Source organism: Gekko japonicus, unplaced genomic scaffold (assembly GCF_001447785.1).
Source record: "Gekko japonicus isolate JY-2015 unplaced genomic scaffold, Gekko_japonicus_V1.1 scaffold477, whole genome shotgun sequence".
NCBI classification, from domain to species: Eukaryota; Metazoa; Chordata; class Lepidosauria; order Squamata; family Gekkonidae; genus Gekko; species Gekko japonicus.
In genome coordinates this window covers 727,441-745,394 of record NW_015174289.1, presented here as the reverse complement: position 1 = coordinate 745,394, position 17,954 = coordinate 727,441, and the positions used below count along the sequence as shown (strand labels likewise).

Below are 17,954 nucleotides of genomic sequence, written 5' to 3'. Positions count from 1 at the left end.
TGATAATGTGGGAGGGAAAAAAGTAGAAGTATGAAAGTACCTGGATACAAGGTCACATTTAGAGAATAGTGTTTTGGTATTTTCTTTTTTCTTTTGGTAGACGTCAAAGGGCTGTTGATAAGATATTTTAGTGGCTGTTTTAAACTGCCATTCCCAGCTATTTCTCCTATTTGTACTTTTGCTACAAGGTAGTTGTAAAATATGGTAAAAGTATTGTTGAGTAAATAATCAGTCGATAATATAGGAAGGAACAGGATAAGATATAAGAAGCCACTTGAATAGAAAATTAATTAGAGTTCAATTGGGATAAGGAAAAATGGTGTAATTATGAAAAACTATATTTAACTTGTTTGGCTAAAATTTTGGATACATTAAATATATAAGAAAAATTGCTTTTAGTGACTATGGAATAATCTTAGTGGAAAAGTAAGAATAACATAAATCTACATTTAGACATGACTATGAAAATAGATAAACCTGACGATTTTTGCTTATTATGGCCATATTACGGTTTTCTCAGACAAATTATATTTACAGAAAACTAAGGGAGTATATGTTGTTAAAGAAATTGTGTTAAAAGGTTGATGTTAGTGTTGGAATATTATGTATTGTGTAACTTTATTTGTTTCTTTTTGTTTTGGAAAAACCGATAAAGAGATTGCAAAAAAAAAAGTCTAAAACTCAGAGTTTTCAGGGTTATTTTCACTCACAAGAATAAAGAAGAACAATACTATGTGATCTACTAATGAACAGTGGACTGTTTCCACTGTTGTCAAGGTATTCTGTGTGGTAAATCATAGCGTTCATACCACTGAACAATAGAATTTAAGTAGACTTGGCTATATCCATTAAGACTTTGTAGGATTTGATTTATCTTCATGGGACTCTCCAGATGAGGGTCATTTTGCTTTACTAAAGAATTAATGTTCTAAAATTTCCTGGAATAGGAAACATGCCACTGATTATACTATACTTTGTATAGTACTACATCTCCATTCTAATCCAATAATTCTCCACACATACAAATGGTAAGATAGTAATTATGTCTACTCAGGAGTAATTCACATTAAGTTTAATAGGACTGGACTGTTTCCCTCCCAGCCACCAACAGTGTTGAAACTGATACTTTACTGAAGAAATAACATTCTGATCACTACCCCTCCTCCAGAAGCTCACACATTCCTTACCTGCCATTTCTTTCCTTCCTCCCAGAACCAAGACAAGCTTAGGAAATTGATAATTTCCAATTACTTTCACCACCCTTCAGATATACTCAAGAGAGGCATGCAAACACACACTAATTACCAACCACAGCCTCTTTACCTTCATTTCCATAGCACTAAAGCTCCAAAATAATTATTGCTTATTTACAATCTTGTCCTTTGTTTTTTAAATTGTTATTAGTGCTATTTCACTGAAGTGCCGTTATCAAAGCAAAATTACAAGGTCATTTATTTCCTCCGTAAAACATTCTGTGTTCTTTTCTCTTCCTATATGTGTGTACATGCATTCACATACACATAGACAGATATGCATGCGTGCATATGTGTTTGGATGTGGTCAGTCACATGCAGTTTCAAAGTCAGGTCCCTTCATAGTAAGCCAAAATCTCTGATAATGAATTATTTTTATTATACTGCTACACATCATTTTATCACAGATTTGGAATATAGTTGAAATTGTCCCAAAAAGCTGATAACCATTTATTCATAAGTGCAGAGGAGGAGGGTATCTGGCAGAGATTAGGAAATAATTAATTCAGCAGAAAGGTGAAGGATCTGAATGGGACAATAACTCTGGAAGCCTCAGTAGCACTTTGACTCTGCACATCCTGGCACTGCAATTGTGGATTACGTCAAAAAGAATAATCACAAAAGAGATCTGAAAAACATGAAACCACAATACAGAAAGTATGGGAATGCAATAGGTTGATCGCAGTATCATCTGAATTTAGGGTTGCCAGCCTCCAGGTGGGGCTTGGAGATCTCCCACTTTTACAGCTGATCTCCAGCTGACAGAGATCAGCTCCCCTGGAGAAAATGCCTGCTTTGAAGGGTGGACTCTACGGCATTCTACCATGCTGAGGCCCCTCCCCAAACCCCACCCTCTCCTGGCTCCATCCCCAAAGTCTCCAGGTATTTTCCAACCCAGAGCTGGCAACCCTATCTGAATTGTCAAAAAAAATTAGTGAATAAATGATGGCAATTCCAGATTAAGTGGTTAGTTTGGAAAGGATGGAACAATAACAACCCTTTAAAAACCTGGATATGTTGTTCTTTTAAAATAAAGCAAGAAACACCATTTTAGGCTGCCTGAGTTCTGAAGATTGAGTATTTGAAGTTGGCATATGATGGTCAATTAAAAAAAAAGACAAGAGGGGATGCAAATGGAATATCTTGAATAAACGTGTTTTTCTATAACCTAGGTGAACATAAAATTAATTTTATTCCTGGAATGATTGGTCCCTTTCTTGGTGTTACACTGGTCCCACAGCCAGAGGTCCGAAACATCATGATCCCCATTTTTCATGACATGATGGACTGGGAGCAGAGAAAAAATGGCAACTTCAAACAGGTAAAGGAAATTGTATATATCTAACTAGTAAACGGTAATGAAGATTTGGTGGGAGATACGTTATACTTCCCCTTAAGGAGCAAGTGCACAGTTTGGAGGAATTGTGGATGCCTCCTTATCACTCAATAAACTGGTGACTAAAGTAATTAGGATTCTCTTTTACTTTCTCAGGCTGGTGCGGCAGCTTCAGCCATTCATAGTAAAATTATTGTTGTTGTTAATAGTAATCTTTGGATTGATTATTAACCACCCCAGGAGACTTTTGAGCTAGCATATAAAATACTGACCTTTATCCTACCTCTCTTCTTCCTCTGACCAAAGAAACACTTAATTTAGAAGAAGACTTCAAACTTTGGTGAATCAAGTGGTAGAATACAGGTTATCAAAACAAATATGTTCAGGTATTTTGCAGTAGGCTGATGGTTATTATGATGCCTGTTATGGTACGGATTGCTTTCAATGTGTTTATGTTCTATAGCTAGCAAATTATAGTTTTAGTACAGAAAAATATGCTGGGTACATTTTTACCATTATATTGATTTTCCAGAAAATCTTTGTGAGGACTACCCCGAAAAAAATCAGGAAGGGGGAGAAATGTGAGATTTCAAAAGTAAAACTAGCCCATTTTACCTTTGGCTGCCTTATTCTATCTTGAACAGTGTGAGACAAATGAGGTACAATTTTCCAGAAGTGCCTTTGTTTCATGAAAACTAAGTTAGATCAATTCAGCCTTGAGAACCATCTTTTTATAAAAGCAGACATTCTGCAGAAGATAGGAACCATAAAATATAATTTTCCTAACCTCACTAATGTTTGGGAGTTACAAAAATAAATCTGGTTTTATGGATTATATCTCTCTTATTTAAGGTGGAAGCAGAGTTGATTGATAAATTGGACAGCTTGGTATCAGAAGGAAAAGGAGATGAGAATTATCGGGAGCTCTTCAGTCTGCTGTAAGCTTTATTATTAATATGACAGGAAACCTTTTAATAAACACATGCAAAAATGGTAGCATCATGATTTAAGTCTTTCTCCAAAAAGCACTAAAAAGGTACTCAGGTGATAGCATAAAGCTCAGTTCAGAAAGAAAAGTCTGGAAGTTATGTCTAGCCTTTAAATATGCAAAATAACATGATCTGTCTTTGTATGAGAAACTAGTATTAGTACTGTTTATAAATTATTTACATTGTGTGTACTAACACTTGAGAAGTGTGCCATTATTTTAATACCCTTTTGTATATCAATGCAATTACATAAAACCACAGAACAATTAGTCCACACAATTTAGTCTCCAATAGCTTTATCCTTCTTCTTCTTCTTTTTTTTTAAAAAAATGCATTTAAAGTTTCTTTTTTCATACTAGATGGCTAAATTCATCAGCTGTTTTGGGGGAGGGCAGGTCTTTTTGGTCTCAAATGCTGTTCTACGGTACTTTAGGGATGTACAACTGAATTTTGCCAACTCAGTAAAATGTCTGATATTTCCAGGATTGGATTAGCAATAGCCAATAGTGGAAAGCCACCCCCTCAACTATTCTTTATTCTGATATTTCCACTTCTGATAGTATTGGAATAGGGAATAGCTGCGGAGGCGGCAGGAATGGCTAGGGAGGAGGGAGTGCACTCTGGATGATTTGCCCCACTTCTGACCTTTAAACTTTAAAGGGACATTATTTGCTATGAGAAGACCTGGCCTCTGGATAACAATGATCCTAAATTACTAAATAAATTTATGGATGAGAAGATAGGAAGATTATAAGGAAAATAAAGAAATCAATAAAGCAATGTTAAAAACTAAATAATGCCCCCCCCCCCAAAAAAAGCCTACACCTTCTTCTGGAGAAGATTCTCCCAAAAAGGAGAATGTGGAGGAGGAGAACTTGCTTACTGATTTAGAGGACCTGTTTTCTGGAACCTTACGCTCAGACTTCATAGATGATGCTAAGATTTTTCATGCATTTAGGATTAGCTCCCAAGCAGCAAGAGCTAGGAATGTCTCTAGAGATACTTGGGTAACTTTTGATTCAGCATCTTTGAAAGGAAGTTTATATAGGAAATTAAGTAAAGATCCTTTAACAATCAATAATAGCACTATAACTGGTATTTCAAGACCTATTACCTATAACATTACAAAGGAGAAGAAGCCTAGGATTCCTAATTGAAAAGTTAGAGAAAAGGGGATTGATTGTAGGTAGGACTTTCTCTTCAAGTTGAGATTTAGAGTTGAGGCCAAATTATGTACAATTAGCTCAATTGAACAAGGAGAAAACGTTTTAAAAAAATTTCTGGTTAAGTACTGGTACTGGGATACAGATTGATACAAAGTCTTTTTCATTTTGAATAACTTTCATTTAAAGTGTTTTCTGTTTATGTGAACAGTATTAATGAACCACACAAATGGTGAAGTATTATGTATAAATTATCTTAAGATAAAAAGCAGATACAACCTTACTATAAGAAACTCATATTAGGATGTCACAATCTACCCTAATTGATAATCCAAGGTTAGGATCTCTTTATGTAGCTGCAGACATTCATAAAACTAAGGAGGTAGCTGTATATATTAACAATCTTAAAATAAAAATTACAGAAACATTACAAGTTGAATATGAGAGGTATATATTTCTAAAAGGTCTCTTCAAAGATTGGCCCATAACAATAGGGAATATTTAGGCGCCAAATCATCAACAAACCCCAGTTCTATAAAGATCTGCAAGAGAAACATACATGTTACTTTAGGAGAACCTATCATAGCAGGAAACTGTAACTGTGTATGATAGATCTTTAGAAAGTAATAATATCTATATTTTACCCCATATGTTTAAGAAAGCTATAAAAATCTTCAACCTAACTGATCCTTAGTGAGTATTTAACCCTACAACAAGGGATCATATATTCTTCCCTGCAGTGCATAATTCTTACTCACACATAGATATGTTTTTATTTATTTATTTATTTATTTATTTATTCGGGTATTTCTACCCCGCCCTACCCCGCGAATGGGCTCAGGGCGGCTTACAGAGGCCTAAGCCATACATAAAATTCAATAAAATTCAATAAAATCGCAATCACAACCCAATCACAACCAATACATAACATTAATAATAAGAGTGTGCTATAATTCCAAGATGGTCTACAGTTGGTGCCCATAAGGAATACTCCCTGTCGACATTAGCAGTAATAGTCGTTCCCATTAATCGGCTGATCCTGCTGCCGTATAGTTCATATAATTCACCTTGTCGCCGGGCTTCAAGGGCACTCCAGCTTGATGGTATTTCCACCGTTGGTAGTGGTGGAAGCGGCGGCACCTATATAAAGGCCTGGTGGAAGAGCTCCGTCTTGCAGGCCCTGCGGAATTGCACAAGATCCCGCAGGGCCCTGATCTCCTCCGGGAGCTCGTTCCACCAGGTAGGGGCCGCCACTGAGAAGGACCTAGCCCTTGTCGTGGCATATCGTACCTCTCGGGGACCCGGAACCACTAAGCGGCTCATGGTCCCCGACCGAAGTGCTCTTGGGGGTATATACGGGGAATAGGTATAAATAGCATGAATAGGTATAAATGTCTATACTGACCATGCTCCTGTAATGTTATAATTCGTTTATAGGGAAAATAGAGCTACTCTTCAGAAATTAGATAACAATCTGTTAAATAATAAAATGGTTAGGTGGAAACTCTGAGATGATTACAAACATATTTTAAACTTAACTCTGGTAATGGAGTATCGCCTGTTAACATTATGGGAGGCAATTTATAAGAGGTAATGTTATCAATATTTCAACACATTTGAAAAAAAGAGATTTAGACAGGACAAATCTGATAGTAAAGATTGCAATTACAAATAGATTTAGCCAAAATAAGGAACTGAAAGAAACAATAACTAAGCTAGAAGAGCTAGATGTGTGTAGGATTCATAATAATATGTTATATACCAAGCAGCATTATTTTGAACATGGTAATAAAGCTAGTAAATCCTTAGCTTATAGGCTGAATAAAAACAAAACTGCAAGCTCTGTAGTGGCAATACAAACTAAAAATGATTGTGAGATTACACAAGTAGATCATAATGGTTCAAGAATTTGCAGGCTTTTATAAGGATCTATATACTTCACAAAATCCAAAGTGGGAGGACTTCTAAAAGTTCCTTGTAAGTCCAAGTTCTTTCAAGTATCAGAGCATAATAAAAACTTGATGGAAAGACCTATTACAGTTAATGAAATCATGCAGGTGATAAAAAATCTAAAGAAAAACAAAGCCTCCAGCTTTGATAAATTTACTCCAGAATTTTACCAAGCGTATGCTTCAATTATAGCTCCACCCCTATTAAGAGTGTTCAGTGAGATGTATAATAGTAAATTTTTGTCAACAATGTGCACTGAATCTAAAATGATTATAATATTGAAACCCAATAAGGACCTTCCAGTCCTACAGAATGCAAAAGAAGCCCTGACAAGCATGATACTAGCCCACCACCTTCTGAAACCTACCCAGATAGGTCAGACCAGAACCACCACAAAGCAGTACTGCTGCTCTGTGACCATAATAAACAACAACTAGTACTACTACCAAATGGGTGCCTCCCAAGCCCAGCCCAGAAAGGTGGCCCAGAAGAATACCATGACTGATGGTATCAAAAGCTGCTAAAATATCCAGGAGAATCAACGGAGTTGTAATCCCTCTATTAATCTCCCAGAGCAGAGCACCACCAAAGCAACCAAGGCTGGTTCAGTCCTATAACCATAATGGGAGATCCTTAACCTGACCTAAAAACAATTGAATGGATCTGAAGAGTTTGCCTTAAAGCTTGAGGAAAGCTCAAAGTTGTCCAGCCACCACCCATTCAATTGCCTTGCTCAAATACAGAACATTTGACAGATAAAGTTATTGAGATTTTCTGGGTCTAGAGTAGGCTTCTTTAGAAGTGGACACACCGGAATCATTAACTATCTCTTGGACCCAGTCAGCCAGCTGCCTCAGCCAGCAAATTTAATTAACCAGGAAGAGCAAGGATCATACAAACAGATGGTAGATTTCAAACTTTCAAGGATCGTGTCATTAATCTACAGGGACACTGGACAACATAAATTATTTGTTGTGTGTTGCAGTTAGGTAACTGATCTAATTGATATGTCTTTTGATCCACTGGGTTAACAAAACATTTAATAGAACAAATTTAGAGTCTAGTGGCACCTTTAAAACCAACAAAGGTTTATTCAAGGTATGAGCTTTTGTGTGCGTGCATATTTTTTCAAAAAAAGTGTGCATGCAAATGAAAGCTCATACCTTGAATAAACCTTTGTTGGTCTTAAAGGTGCCACTGGACTCTAAATTTGTTCTACTGCTTCAGACCAACACGGCTGCCCACCTGGAAGTATTTAATATTTAAACTTTGTGAACAACGGAGGATCAGTGCCCATATTTGTCCTGTATAAGATGCCAGTGCTTGTGTACAGTCCTTCTAGCATGATATGATAGCTGATGGTGTTCCATGGACCAAAGAAGATGGTGAGAGGTAGATGATGAAACAACAGTCATCACAGAAGGAAGGCCAATGCAAATTTATTTTTCATAATGGCCAAAATAAGGAAATGTGGGGATGAATTTTGCATGTTTGATTATATCATGTTAAAGAGAAATATGTTTGAATCTATTTATGGTTCCATAAAAAGACTAGGGGCAGACTCTAATATTGGCATAGTGTTCCCTTAGTATGAAGTAGTCATAATGTATTATCTTAGATCAGTAATCTCCTTGTCTTTACTTCATGCAACATGGATCAGAACTCAGCTCTTTGGGCCCTACCCCAGGTAAGGTGATGATTGTTTGAGTTTTGTGTGGAAGTATTATAAATACTAAAATTGCTTCCAGGGATTTCCAGGCTTTATAATGTTTCCAAGGAAGATTTATACACTATTTAATTTCACACAGCCTGCTAGAAAAGATTGAGCAGGAGACTTGGCGGGAGACTGGCATCTCTTTTGTTACATCAGTTACTCGTCTGATGGAGCGCCTCCTTGACTACAGGTAACAAGACTTTTGAACTCTCACAAGTATCTATTGCATAGTGCTTATGATATCAGTGCTAACAAGAGACACAACTTTTCTCCATTATGTTTATGCAATGTTTCATCTCTTTTTTTTAAAAAAAAGACTGCCATTTTAACTTAGGTTCCAGGGCTTGCATCCAGTTGAGTGTTTGTGTTGGTGGAAGGATTTCTGTCTGCATGGTAAGTTTTCTAATCCCCCCCTCCTCTGTAGCCCAAAATGCTGCTTCTGGGGGACAGGACAACCCGAGGAACAGCATTTCAGGGAACATTTGGGGTTTCAGCAGAAGAGGGAGGTGAGAAAGTCACACTCCATAGAGGAGAAATCCATTAGCCTATAGAAACACTGGGCTGGATCCAAACACATATCAGTAACTATATTATGTGTCAAGTATATTAATTTTTAAATTTTTAATGTCATTGCTTCTCTGCTCTGTAGCTTGAGTACTTTATTTAGAACTCATGCAAATCTAACACCTCTTCCACAGCAAAAAAGAGCAACATTTTGATTTTGATGTGCATATTCCCACTCCCCCCACATACACACTAATTTTTATTTCTGAAACATAATTTTGAAATATGCATATTCCAACAATTGCCACCCCCTTTTTCCACAGGGATTGTATGAAAGGAGATGAAACAGAGAACAAGAAAATAGGCTGCACTGTTAACCTTATGGTAAGAGCAGTTTATAGTTTTGTGTTTGGCTGTATGTGTATTGACTATTCAAGTTCCTTTGTACAACATTTAGAAGAGAAATTCAGAGATAATGACCTGTAGAATTACTAATAGATTTTTGTTTCCAAAAATGAATATTTGGCTTACTTTTATAGTGTTGAATTCAGTGAACTACAAGTTCCACTCTGCTCATGAAATCACTAGGCATCACGTAGGACTCAGTGGGGAAAGAGAGAAAATCAATTAAAATCCCCCTTCTCTGGCAGCAAATGTGTCCTTCGACCAGTAGAAAACAAGTATTAGACATAACTCATTTGCAAATGTTAGTGTCTTTGGTGAAGTGTCTTTAGTGTCTTTTGTTAGTGCTTTTGGGTGAAAGCTCTGATAAAGATAAGACATTGAGCATTCTGCATGTGGTTTCTTCTTGAGGAGAAAAAACAAACAATCCTGATTTTATTCTGAATTCTTTTTATGCCACAATATAAGTGGTCACAGTTCTCATTTGTTGAATGTGTACCTGTTGTTACTGTTGAGACATTTGTTAAGATAGCCCTTATTTGGAACTGCAAAATTAGACTGAAATGTATAATTTTTAGTTTTAAACCAGTTTAAATAAAAACAGAATTATCCGCTTCATATTTTAAATGCATTTGGATATATAAACATAGATCACTAAAAATATCGTAATCTAGACATCTTGTTAAATATTCATTCTTTTCTTTTGCTACAGAATTTTTATAAATCTGAAATTAACAAAGAGGAGATGTATATCCGCTATATCCACAAGTTGTGTGATATGCATTTGCAAGCTGAAAACTACACAGGTATGTAAAAAAGGGACACTGCAGGGAAAGGGGACTGTCAAACTTTAAATAAACATTTAAGAAAATTCCTAAACAAGTAATAGGCTCCATAGATTCAGGTGGGTAGCTGTGTTGGTCTGAAGCAACAGAGCAAAGTTTGTTTGAGTCCACTGGCACCTTTAAGACCAACAAGGTTTAATTTTGGCTGTGCACACGAAAGTTTATACCCAGAATTAAACTTTGTTGGTTTTAAAGGTGCCACTGGACTACTTAGTTGTTGTTGTTGTTTTTTTAAAGAAAACCTGCAGATCTGTAAATCGAATATTACAGCCAAATGGCATATGCATACTGTAGTATATAGTAATATCTATATGGCATCACAGTTAAGGATGCCTGAATTCTTGTGGGTTCAGGTTATTTCATAATCACCACTTGCAAATAAGCCACCTATTTATCAATGATCAGATCACTAATCAGATTGCTAAACCATTCATAGGAGTTCACTGCACATCAGCACACATGCACTCTCTAAGCTGGGAGATAAATTAGGCTGAGATTGAAAGTACAGATCCTCATGGTTTTTACATGGGATTTATCCCAAACTGACCATCAAATCATATGTTGCAACCTGGTCCACTGACTGCATTTAAAGAGGATGGTTTGCAAAGTAAAAGTCAGCAGAATAGCTTAAAATATGGTTTCTGTCCCAAGGAGCTTACACTCTAAATTTAGATAGGGGGAGAGAGATGGGTAGAAAGAAAGTTCCAGAAATGAATAAAAATCCATTCACAAAACATCATCATCTCAGTCTTTTTGGAATTCTTCATCAGGCTAGATGTTAAGAAGCAAAGAAAAGGGGGGAGGCTTTCATGCCCTGATCCTAAGGCTTTTCCTGGGGAGAGGCTGCTTGGGGGAGTGAAAGGGGAAATAGTGGGGAGGATGATAGATGGGAAAATGAGATTCCTCCCTACATTCTTCATTCTGTTGCCAGGGACTATCATTCCATAATAGGGGCGATCATTCCTATCCCAAAGTATTCATTCAGTCCCAGGGAAAGGGACAAGAGGGGACTAGAATGTAGTCCTTATGTGGCCTACTCAGAAGTCCCGATTTATTCAATGAGGCTTTCTGCCAAGAAAGGGGAACGTATCTCATTCTACTTTCAGGGATGGTGTGCATATTCCCATGGTTTCATAATCTATTTCTTGTTTTATTTCCACCTTTGTATTTCAACATGGAATGGGCCCATGAGCCCATTCAAAGACAATTAGACAATTGTCAATCATCTCCGTCCTGATTAGGAGAAAAAAAGTTATTGTGCAGCTGTCATCAGTTCACAAGGAGTCCCTGACTTTTGCTAGAGCAAGGAAATAATCCTGGAATCAGCTAACAATAGTCACTACTAAATTATTATAGTAAGCTCACCTGGTAAACTCATTAGCAGTGAAGATCACAGCATCCAACAACAAAGAACTGATATGTGGTTGAGTTACAGAATTAAAACTAAGTGTGGCTAGAATGTGTAAATCATGTGAATCTTGTTTTCAACCCGTTCTTTCATCTCCCTGGAAGATGTGACAGCAAAGGAATTTCGGCTCCAGAAAAAGCCCTTGTTTGTTGTCAAAACCCAGGGCTTTTTTTGGAGCAGGAACTCCTTTGCATGTTAGGCCGCACCAGGGCTTTTTTTGTAGAAAAAGCCCAGCAGGAACTCATTAGCATAATAAGCCACACACAACAGCAGAAAGCCATTAGCATACTAGGCCACAACCCCGACAGCACAGCTCATTAGCATATTAGGCCACACACCCATGCCTCCCCTTGGCTTGCCCGGGCGCCCTGTGGCTGCAGGGAGCCTGGGCAAGCCAGCCATTGGACAGGCCAGAGAAGGCATGGGGAGGCATTTAAATGCCTCCCTGATCCTTCCAGCTCCCCCCCCCCAGCTGGCCTGCCTCAGAGTTGCCGGGGGGGTCGCTCTCCAGGCCTCCCCTCTGTAGTGGGCATGGCCAACTCTGAAGCCAGCCGGAACTCCGTTCCTGTGCGTTCCTGCCCAAAAATAGCCCTGCTTTTGTACAATGCTACCCTATTGCCTGCATAGAAACGTCCTCTTGAATAGTTCAGTTTTGTGGAAAGCCAGAACAGTGTGAGCCTTCCTGGCCTCCTCAGGCAGGCTATTCCACAAGGTGGGAGCCACAGCAGAGAAAGCATGTGTATGGACACTTGTTGATTTTGACCATTTGAAGGTTGGCACTTGAAGAAGGTCATGCTCGAATGAGCAAAGCTGTTGTGGTGGAGCATAGGGGGAGAGACAGTCTCACAGATATGAGGTCCAACGCCTTGAAGGGCTTTTTATGTAATAAATAATACTTTAAATTGAGCCCAGTAACTGATGGGCAGCCAGTGGAGTGACTGTAGAATGGGAGTGATATGCCTGCTGCATCTAGCTCCTGCATTCTGCACCAACTGAAGCTTCGGAATTGATTTTGAAGGGAGACCAATATACAGGGCATTACAGTAGTCTAGTCTTGATGTCACCATGCCATGGATCCTGGGCTATTTTTTGAGCTAGACTAAGGTTGTGTTCAGACTGGCAGTTTGGCCCGATATAGGCACATTTTACAAATGGAATAAATGGGCAAGATCACACAGCCACATCTGTCAGGCGTTCCCTGGGCGTACTCACCCTGTCAGAGGACGACTTGGAGCCGGGTTAAAAAGCCACCACCTCCGAAGTGGTGTTTTTGCCCCCCACCCCGCATTCATCGCGCATGGCCAGGTGTCTGAACATGAGGGAGCGTGCGCAGAATGGATTTAGCAGTGTGAACCTGCAGATCCATTCTGCCACTACGGAGGCGGTTTTTTAAAGGACTACGCACACACATGGTGTTTGGATTTTTTTTTTGCAGTTCGCTCTGTGGCTGAGGCGCCACAATAATGTAGACACTTTACCACGGGATGTCTCCATGGGTAACCCACAGCAGGGTGTGCTGTGTGGCTGATATATCCCACTACACTTTAACCCGGTTCAATTAAAGGCGGCACCATATCACGCCAAGCCGCCAGTGTGATCACAACCTTAGTTGGAAGGAAGCCTTTTTGCAACAGCATTAACTTGCTCCTCCAGGAATAATGTTAGGTTCTGTATAACCCTGAGGCTCTTAACTGAGTCAGCAACTGAACCCTATCAAAAGTGGGGAACATAATGTCCTTCCAAGACCTTTGCCTTCCCAACCAGCATTACTTTTGTCTTTCCAGGGTTTAGTTTCAATTTGTTCACTCTTAGCCATTTACCCACAGCAGCCAAGCACCAGTTTAGGACCTCTACCACATCATCAGAAGATTTGGATAAAAGTGTGTGTGTGTGTGTGTGTGTGTGTCATCTGCATATTGATGGAAGCCAATCCCAAAGCTACAAATAATTTGGCCTCAGGTCTTTACATAAAGATTGAAGAAAATAGGGGATAGGATAGGTCCCACACTGATGATTGATTGTTACACTTGTGCTGTTTCTGGAGGACTCCTTAGCCCCAGAAAGAACTATGGGGCATTTTAGGCTGCAGGAGAAGGCCAGAGTCAGGGAAGTCACACTTCTGTACATGGAAGTCCAAGATGAGATCAAACCTTGAGTGTTGGTGTAGTAGCAATAGTTGGGATTAATGTGAAAAACCCAAGTTCCTGTCATCACTCTACTGTGAAAGTGACTAGGTGAACTTGTGCAAGGCACCATCTCATTCTAATCCTACCTCATAGGCTGTTAAGAGACAAAAGTGTTGCTTAAGGTTCTTGTGAAAAGGCAGGATACAAGTGAGATAAATATGATTTATTATTTCACATTCAAATTAATTTTTCAAACAGCAATAGCTTCTGTTCTACATAGTTTGCAAACTATAACTCCAGGGTAAATAACATTAAATTTAATCTGTTGCATATTAAATCTATGGTATCTAATAACATCTTTTTAGATAATATCACAGATTTTGTTAAATGCATATATTCAGGTTTGGAAGAGATGCTGAAAAACAAATGACAGCTTGGAAAAAAACAGGTTTAACTGAACAGCTGAAAATCCTTTTTGAGTTGTACATATTAACTTTAAGAAGGGCAAGAACTTTCTTCAGATACCATTTTCTTTTTCCAGTAGCATGTATGTATTGCATAGAATAGAATTTAACTGCAGTGTGGTCATCAATTCACTTTCTATTTCTTCCTCATACTTTTGAGATCACGTGCAGCTATTTAAAAACTGACAGCTGGAAATGTTTTGCTCAGTGTTCACAGCCTACTCTTTCTTCCAACAGAGGCTGCTTTTACATTGCTGTTGTACTGTGAGCTGCTTCAATGGGAAGATAGGCCTCTTCGGGAGTTCCTGCACTATCCATCCCAGACAGAGTGGCAGCGAAAGGAAAGTCTTTGTCGGAAGATTATTCACTATTTTAATAAAGGGAAGGTATGCAAAAAAAGATTGAGATAAGTCATACTGTGGTACTGCTAATTACTATGTATGAATGTGAAAGCTGGACAATGAAGAAAGCTGACAGAAAGAAAATTGATGCATTTGAAATGTGGTGAGGAGAGTTTAACAGATACCATGGACCACCAAAAACACAAAGAATCAGGTTCTAGAGCAAATCAAGCCTGAAGTCTCCCTAGAAGCTAAAATGACCAAACTTCAGCTATAGGCTATAGTACTTTGGTCACATCATGAGAAAACAAGAGTCACTGGAAAAGGCAATAATGCTAGGAAAGATTGAAGGCACTAGGAAAAGAGGAAAACCCGATACGAGATGGATTGACAATAAAGGAAGCCACAACCTTCAGATTGCAGGACCTGAGCAAGACTGTTAATGTTGTGCCTGTTTTGGAAATCATTAATTCATAGGGTTGCCATAAGTCAGAAGTGACTTGACGGCACATGGCACACATGCAAAAAAAATTGCTCTTTTTAATTAGCTTTGCTATGGCCTAAAAGTAGAACTAGATATTATGAAAGTTGTGTGGCTGCCACCAAAAGCAGCAGTACTCTGTCCTCAGTTAATACAAAATGTGTGATTCCGTCTCAGTAAACTTCCTCTCTCCCATAACAGCTAACAAAGCAGAGAGAGGGAGAGAGAGAGAGAGGGAGAGAGAGAGGGGGGGAGAGAGAGAGAAACCTTAGAGCACAAATCTGTGAGCCCACTATGGACAGAAAGGCTAGAACCCTGGCCAGGGTAGGCATAGCTGCAGCTCATCAGGTTCTCTCAACCTAGGCCTACACTAGATGTCCTGCAAGGCACTTTCTTTAGCCACCATATAAGAAGATCTCATTGGATCACATCTATGTAGTTCCCAGTACTTTGAACATGATGGTCTATGATGGGCCCTTTCTGCTTCCCTCACTCAGAGGCTAGAATTTCCCTCAATTTCTCTGTCCCCTCACTGTCTGAGCAGCCCTTGTAATGTGTTTTCTTCTCCCTTTGGCTGTCCCACCCTGTCAGTAAGATATATTTTGACTATTTGATCAGCCCAGGAGCCTGAGGGAAGGGATAGGATCACCCTTTAACTTAAACCCTTGAAAATGGCACTTGAGATGGTTTTAAAATTCAAAAATAACAAAAGGTTTTTATTTAATATCAAAGGGAGAGGTCAGGTGAAATTAGGGGTTGGTTAACTAGTACAAGCACAGACTTTTGATCTGATATATCAGGCTACTAAGAGGTTCTTAAATTACTCAGTTACTTAGATCTTTATATTTGAGAGGCTTTTGTTCCAGTGTTTCCACAAATACTCTAGTAACTTTATTTGAGTAATCGCTAGCTCTTTTAGTGCCCAGAAGACTGGTATTCTCTTCCTAGTATTCAAACCCCTTCTCTTTGGAACACCAGTACTCTTCTTGAGTTTTTGACTGACTTTTAAGGTCTCTGCAGGCAGTTTCTAATCACACCAAACCAGGGATCTCTGTACTCCTCAGAGATAACTCTCCCTGTTTGACTAGGTAGGGAATCTTCCTCTCTCTCTAGAAAATCTATCCCCTTTCCTTTGGCCTAAATGGGAGTCTTCTCTACTATCCAAACTTCCTTGCCAAATTCTCCCACAGTTCTCTGTGTTCAAACTGCTCTCAGCTAATGGTGAATTCAGACTGCGTTCAGTCAAGGTAGAAATCTGACTCTGTCAGCACTAAACCCTTTTTCTACTGGTCTCAGTAGATGTCTCTTCTCACTTAAAACAAGAATCTGACTGAATCTCCTCAGCATCCAGCTCTCTCAAGGCTTTTTTTTTTTGCTCAGCTGATGCTAACCAGTTTGGTTAGTGGGAGCCAGTTTCGTGTAGTGGTTAAGTGTGCGGACTCTAATCTGGGAGAACCGGGTTTGATTCCCCACTCCTCCACTTGCACCTGATGTGACCTTGGGTCTGTCACAAGCTCTGGCACAGCTGTTCCTGAAAGAGGAATGAGCTTGGACATATTTATTTGTTTTTAACATTTTATGTATTTAATTAACAAAATTTATACCATGCCTTTCTGCCCTCATCAGGGCCACCAAGGCAGCTAACAGCTTTAAAATCTCTCCTTATATATAATTCTGTTTTCAAGTGGCAGCGTTCCATGCGCTCCCTCAGCCATTGGCCCGTCAGCCGCCACTCAAGAGTACTCGCATGCCATTAGCCGGGTGCTGGGTCTGCTCCTCTTCCCCGCCCACTCCCCCTTCAGCCACTGTGCCCTGTCAGAATTACTGGCAAATGGCTTTCTCTCTTGACAAAGACGCTTGTCTTGCCTGCCTCCTGTGTGGGACTAACTTTCCCCTCAGTGACTGTTGGTAGGTGTCACGGAATGGCAGTTACCTGTGTTTATAAGATGGCTGTGGTTCTTTATTTTAAATGTTCCCCCATAAGGTTTAATTGAGCTGTAGTTCCAGAGAGGGGCCTGCAGGGTTATCACTGGGTTGAATGGGGCTTCCTCATCTGCTGGCCCACAGTTCCCAGCTGCCCTAAGGCCAAAAAGTGTGGGAAAACAGGGACTGTTCCAAAGGGCAGGGCGGCATCAATACAGACTGCAGCCCATCCAGGGAGGAGGCAGTCTTCTTCCCTGGGAGGCAGTAGAAATTCAGCCACTCCACAGCCGGCTGGACTGGGGAATGAATGGAAGTTTCCCTGCTCTCTTGGGCAAGAGAGAGAGGCTGAAGTAGAGCCAGAGGCTTATCCAAGGAGAGATCCTGTCTGAGCCCACAATCTCCAGAGGTAGAGAGTATTGTGTGTAGGGACAGAGAATTGCATTTAACCCCTGTTGATTTATGTCCTGTTGGTTCATAGTGTGTGCTTACTCCAGCAGTCTTTGTGTGCTCCATAACTGTGTAAATAGTTAAATAAATTCTTTTATTTGGGCTAATAATCTGTGTTGTGCTCTGACCACATAGTCTCCCCCGCTCTGCACAATACCAAAGGGAGGGGGTAGCCCAGGGAAGCAAGGAAAGGCTAGACCCTCGGGTTGCCAACTTTCCAGGGATCCCTGAAAGATTGGGGATTCCATCTCCAAATAGGGAGATTTGGCCAGAGGGGTCTCACTGTCCCTCTAAAAAGGCAGTGATGATTCCATGAGTGGCAGCAGCGAACTTAAGGAGTGAGATACGCCCACGGGACAAGGGTAGGAGGCAAACAGCTGAGTTGTGAATTGGAGCCCGTTTCGCCACAGTAGGCAACCAAGCTTGGTTCAGACAAAGGAAGGAAACCCTTTGTAGGCCTTTGTGAGGAACTCATTGGGGCCAGTCCTGACTAGGATTGCCAGCTCCAGGTAAGGAGATTCCTGGAGATTTTCTGGTAGAGTCTATGGAAGCCAGGGTTTGGGGAGGGGAGAGGCCTCGGCTGAACAGAATGCCATACAGCCCATCTT

The 17,954-nt window shown here is 39.7% G+C and overlaps 1 protein-coding gene across 1 annotated transcript in view; it reads left to right on the top strand.

Moving 5' to 3' along the window:
• DOCK3 (dedicator of cytokinesis 3) overlaps nt 1-17,954 on the top strand; it is a gene marked incomplete at its 5' end in the record, with an annotated part of 323,062 nt that overhangs the window by 244,432 nt on the left and 60,676 nt on the right. The window contains 7 exons of the mRNA XM_015424016.1: nt 2,426-2,574; nt 3,442-3,527; nt 8,352-8,378; nt 8,500-8,595; nt 9,233-9,293; nt 10,024-10,117; nt 14,392-14,540. Of these exons, the coding sequence (XP_015279502.1) occupies nt 2,426-2,574; nt 3,442-3,527; nt 8,352-8,378; nt 8,500-8,595; nt 9,233-9,293; nt 10,024-10,117; nt 14,392-14,540 (662 nt within the window). The remainder of the gene's footprint in view (nt 1-2,425; nt 2,575-3,441; nt 3,528-8,351; nt 8,379-8,499; nt 8,596-9,232; nt 9,294-10,023; nt 10,118-14,391; nt 14,541-17,954) is intronic.